We start from the raw sequence: 5,372 nt of genomic DNA on the forward strand, positions 1-5,372 counted from the left end.
AGTGTTTGAGGACTCTCAGAGATTCAAGAGGCCTTGTGACAAGAGGACTGGGCAAGGGGAGATGAAGTCAGAATGCCAAGGGCCTTAGGGTTCTGCGGCAGGCTTGGCTGTGGATGCTGTGCATACAGGGAGTAAGACCCAGGCCCTGCCATCAGGCTCACCTTCTAATGGAGGAGACAGATAATAACATATAATGTCAAGACACAAAAATGCACTGTAATGTCTGTATTTAAGAGAAGAAAATAGACTGACAGCCTAGACCAATTTACATTTTACACAGCATTACCCAAGCAAACCCATAAAAATCAACAGGGTCGCCCCTGTCCTCTGGTTGTTACTGTAACTGCCTCTTGTTTGATCTAAGATAGGTTGAAGCAACTTGGATATTCCAAAAGTTGGGTCTGTTTTATCTGAAGAAGAGGTAATTTATAAACTAGGAGTGATTTTTCTTGTATATATTTAACAAAGGAGAAAGAGGGAAGGAAACTAATGAACACCAAAATAAGTCTTCTGTTTCCCCTTGTGGTTTACAGTACCATTTCCAAGTCATTACTTGGCTTTTCTGAGGAAATGATGACCTATAAAGCATAGGTTCTCAAACTTTTACACTCTTCAAATTTATTGAATCTGTTTATGTGGGTTTTATCTATCAATATTTACTATATTAGAAATTAAAACAAAAATTCTAAAAGTTACTGGTTCATTTAAGAATAAAAATAATGAACTTATTACATGTTAACATGAATAACATGTTTTTAATGAAAAACAACTATTTTCCAAAGCAAAAATAATTTAGTGAGAAAAGAGACATTGTAAATCTCTTTAAAAGAAGACAGTTGGATACTCAGATCTGCTTTTGCATTCATTCTGTTGTGAGTTTACATGTCATGTACTTCCTGGAAAACTCCAACATATACTCTTGAGAAGACAAAAATGAAAAAAGGCAAATCATATTTTAGAATTATTATGATAAAGTCTTAAGGAACCTGGGTCCCTGGACCATACTTTGATAACTGTTGCTCTAAAGAATCCACGCCACTTTCTGTTCTCAATGATTTCCAAGAGGCCTGGGTATTATGCGACATCCCTGGCACTTAACCCACTTTCTAGTCTCTCTAGAAGCCAGGGGAAATGGAAGAGAGCATACATTGTTCCCCTGCTTCTTTAAGATCACCTATTTGAATAGTCGTGTTTTGAGTCATTGGGATAGCAGAATTAGTGTGCTTAAAAATGGAAGGAAAGCAGGTGCTTTTCTTATTACCCAGTGAACTGGGTGGGACATGGCTGTCAGTGATGGAGTGTAATGTGCATTGCTGAGGACTTTGGAGTGGGATTACCTTGTTGACCAGTTTGTACTTCTTTGTGATCAATTTCTGGCTTAAGGGAGGCCACCTCCCTTTGTTTCTAACACTGGCGTTCTGTGTAGAACAGAACTAGGATTCTAACTCTTCTTTGGTTGAAATTCTGTGGGGAGCAAATGGTGTGGGTCCCCAGAGTGAGAAATAAACTCAGATCTGCGGTCCATCTCCGATGACTGAGCTGTGTGTTTACCACAGTTCTTGGGACCTGGGACCTGGCTTCATCAGTCCTGGGCCCCCTCATGCTGTCATTGCTTTATTATGAGCCAGTTCAGCCCTGGGCAGTGGTCAGCTAACGTGACTTAGACCTAAATGCCAGAGGAAAGTGTGGGCTGGAGGGAGGGTGTCCTTTAAAGGTTGTTTTATTTCTGAGTTTCTCCAGGACTATTGTGCCTTTTGAAAGAGTTCTTGAATTGACCTGTTCTCTTCCTCTGAGAGGCCACAGATGGTATCTCCAGTGGGTGAGGATGCCACGGGAGATCTGCAGAAAGCAGCTGGTGCCTTGGAGGCTCAGGCCTTAGTGGAACAGGAATTGCTGCCTGCAGACCAAGCCCAGGTCCTCAGCAAGGTAGGGAACACATTCTTACTCTCTCTTCAAAAAGGAGGAATTTGTGGTAACAAATCTGAGATTACTTATGGTTGGGTTGGGATTAAAAAGCACTGGGACATCTGATTTTTAATTACTCGCAGAGTGGTCAGAATAAAATTCATGTGTTGTCTAAAATCCTTTTGATGAGAGGAGCCTTAACCATTGAATTGTGTTTTAGTCTCATTTTCTTGTGGTAGATCTAGTCAGTATAGTTGAGGTCCCACAGAAGTGATATCAATCCATAGCAGTGGTCTCCCTGCCATAGAGGAATGGTTTGTATCATTATTAACACATATGTTTTAATAACAGATATTATTAGTGTCACCAAAGACAATGACAAATATTATAATTATGTTTGTGTAATGCCTTATAGTTTACAAGGCATTTTTATCCACAATACTTCATTTACTACTGATAATAACCCTGTGAGATGGGTATCATTATGTTCCCATTTTACAGATGCAGAAACTGAGGCTAAGAGCTGTTAGTGACTTTGCTAAGGCTGTGCAGCTAGTAAGTTGTGAACCAAATCATTTGTTTATCTTTTTGGAAAAGGAAGGACTCATTAAGCAAGTTAGCCAAAGTCTGATTCACCTTATTCAGCAATAGAGATAAGAACTGAAGGACTTAACTCTCCAAAAACAGATATGAGAATATAGTCTGGGAGGATTGCAAACTGTTTATTTCATATGGTGTCATAGCTCACTGCCATCTCACTCATGTACCCTTGAGTTATCTGCCAACTGCTTGGAGAAGGAGCGGGAAATTAAGGCCTGTTAATATGAAACAGGGAACACTAATCTGAGTGATTTGAAGTGAAGCCCATTAGAGAAAGATTGCAGTCTCCTCCCATGGGTTAGCGAGGGATGTATCAAGTGACATTTATACTCTTTCATACGGGTTCGATGTCTGGCAGCAAATGTACTGTTTAAATGCAAACTGGGAGCTGGTTAAGGTGAAATTATAATTATTTATAGAACACTGTTAGTGGATGGGACAACCTATAGGATAGGGCATCCAAGGTGTGCCATGGATGAGAGAGACAGAGACAGAGAGAATATAAACGAAATTTTCTCTCTGCAGTACTTTGGCGAATTGATTGACAGTGATCTAGATGTAACCCCTGAGTGAGAATTGTAGCAGGAGAATGTGTGGCAGAGTGGGAGTCAAGCTAAACCCTGGGTGCAAGAGCTTCCAGGAGAGGAGCCACAGGGAGGTACTATGCATGCCAGGCTGAGATGCAGGCATGAGCCAGAAATGATGTTGATGCAGAAGTCAGTAGCAAGCCTTGAGGATCTTCATGGGCAATGGCTTTATAAAGGATCTGCAGTGGGAAAACTGCAAAAGTGAGGAGAGAACAAACATGTGTAAACTAGGGAACATTTTGGGGGCATTAAAAAATTAGTTGAATTTATTAGCAAGGATTATCTGACCTGGAAGAAAGAGAAGAAATGTTGAATAGCATAGGCTTTGGGTTAGGAGAATGGAGGTAATGGGCAAGGGTGGGTAGTCTTCATTTGGAAAGAGGCTAGCTGGAATCTGCCACTCTAGTACATCCTCTAATCAGAATTCTGTTGTGCAGATGGCCAAGTATCAAGTTCCACAAAGGTCTGGGGACATCATTGTGATCCAGTCTGAGCACACAGGAGCTATAGATATTCTTTCAGCTGATTTGGAATCTGCAGATCTTCTCGGTGACCACAGGAAAGGTGAGACCTCTTGGGGTGTGGAAGGTGGGTGTTTTTGTTCCCAGTGGGTAATTAAAGAAAGGTAGGTAGACAGAAGGAAAGAAAGTAAGAAAATGACTTGTGAAAAGAAGTCAAAGCTGGTAGAAAGAATGTCTTTGACTGGGACAATCTCCCTAAGCAAAATGCCAGGTGTGGCAGCATCTCCTCTTGGTTTCTCAGTAGTAAGCTGCCTGTCTTTTCAGTCTCCCCACCTCTCATGGCTCCTCCATGCATCTGGACCTTTGCCAAGATGAAGGAATTCAAAAGCAAGCTGGGCAAAGAGAAGAACAGCCGTCTGGTGGTGAAGCGGGGTGAGGTAGTGACCATCCGGGTACCTACCCATCCAGAGGGGAAGCGTGTCTGCTGGGAATTTGCAACTGATGACTATGACATTGGCTTTGGGGTTTATTTTGACTGGACCCCTGTAACCAGCACGGACATAACCGTGCAGGTCAGTGATTCCAGTGAGGATGAGGATGAAGATGAGGATGAGGAGGAAGAGATTGAAGGTAAGTTTAATTTTAACATTATATTCAGTTTCCTTTTTCTGATTTAGTCCTAATTTCTAGAGACTGTTTCCTGTGTTGCATTAGTCCTCCTTTTCTTTAGGATGCAGGCAAGGAATCCGTTTCAGCACTGCCAGCTATGCTGAGTGATACAGGCCAAAGTCAGGCTCCTAAAGAATATGCTGGTGGGCCTGGTTTTGATGCCTTGGTGAAAAGCTTCTTTTCCTTTTAATCAGTGCCTACCTGTTTCCCCATCAATTCCTTGGGGCCAGGCGTGGGGTTGGGGCAGGGAAAAGGGTGAGTCACTGCTGCAGTATTTTTTCAGATCATTTTATAGTTAATTTTTGAGATTATTTTATATTTCTCTTTTAGTTTGGGGATATTTACAATTATTCTTGGTCTGGAATCAGACTGGGTGATTACAGTTTGCCAAATGTACCCCCCTCCAAACTGTCACAGCTGGCTGAATACTATTCACTTCTTTATTTCATGCTCAGAGAAGTTTTAAAAGTAATCTGTGTTTCCATGCCAGTTATTGGCAGTGTCCACTCAGGATGGCCCTGAGACATACTTTTTCTGTTTTGGTAATATAAGAATAGGTTCTAAGCATCAGCCTTATTCTTGGATTTTCCTGTACAGTATTATCAACCCCTTAACTTACTTCTCCATGGAAAAGTAAGTCTACAGGGAAATCTTCAGGTATTTAGGGAAGAGGAGAATCTCATTTCTTATTTGCTGATCTTCAGGAGGCTAAGTGGAAGTTCTAGGTCTCTGTGTATAATGTGTTTGTCTGCATTTTCCACCTCCATTAGCTAGTTCTTTCCCCTGTTGAATGAAAAGGTATCAGAATCTTCCCTTCTAAGTATCCTTTTCTCCCCCTTGAACTGTCCAGACATTTCTGGAGCTATGTAAGCTCTATAAGCCTAAGTCATTTCTTCTCAGTGGCGCCATTACTGGCATATGATGCTTCTTTGTTGAAGAGGTACCGTCCTGATGTTAGGTGCTTAATGCCAATATCACCCATGAGTTGCTGTGATATCCAAAAAGGCCACCAGACATTTCCAAATTCCTGTGGGAGGACAATAGCATCCCCCTGGGTGAAAACCTGTGGGTCACCTAATCCATTCTTTTACCTTCAGGTAGGACTTAGTGTCTGATGTCATATCTAGACACTGTCGTTTTGCTCATGCAG

General features: G+C 41.7%; 1 protein-coding gene across 6 annotated transcripts in view; it reads left to right on the forward strand.

Moving 5' to 3' along the window:
• The window catches only part of TMED8 (transmembrane p24 trafficking protein family member 8), a 38,993-nt gene that overhangs the window by 26,300 nt on the left and 7,321 nt on the right, over positions 1–5,372 (forward strand). For all 6 annotated transcript variants that reach the window (XM_037020725.2, XM_017651548.3, XM_017651549.3 and 3 more), the window contains 3 exons: positions 1,797–1,926; positions 3,530–3,656; positions 3,878–4,183. In XM_037020725.2, the coding sequence (XP_036876620.2) occupies positions 1,797–1,926; positions 3,530–3,656; positions 3,878–4,183 (563 nt within the window). The remainder of the gene's footprint in view (positions 1–1,796; positions 1,927–3,529; positions 3,657–3,877; positions 4,184–5,372) is intronic.

Source organism: Manis javanica, chromosome 8, assembly GCF_040802235.1.
Source record: "Manis javanica isolate MJ-LG chromosome 8, MJ_LKY, whole genome shotgun sequence".
NCBI lineage: Eukaryota > Metazoa > Chordata > Mammalia > Pholidota > Manidae > Manis > Manis javanica.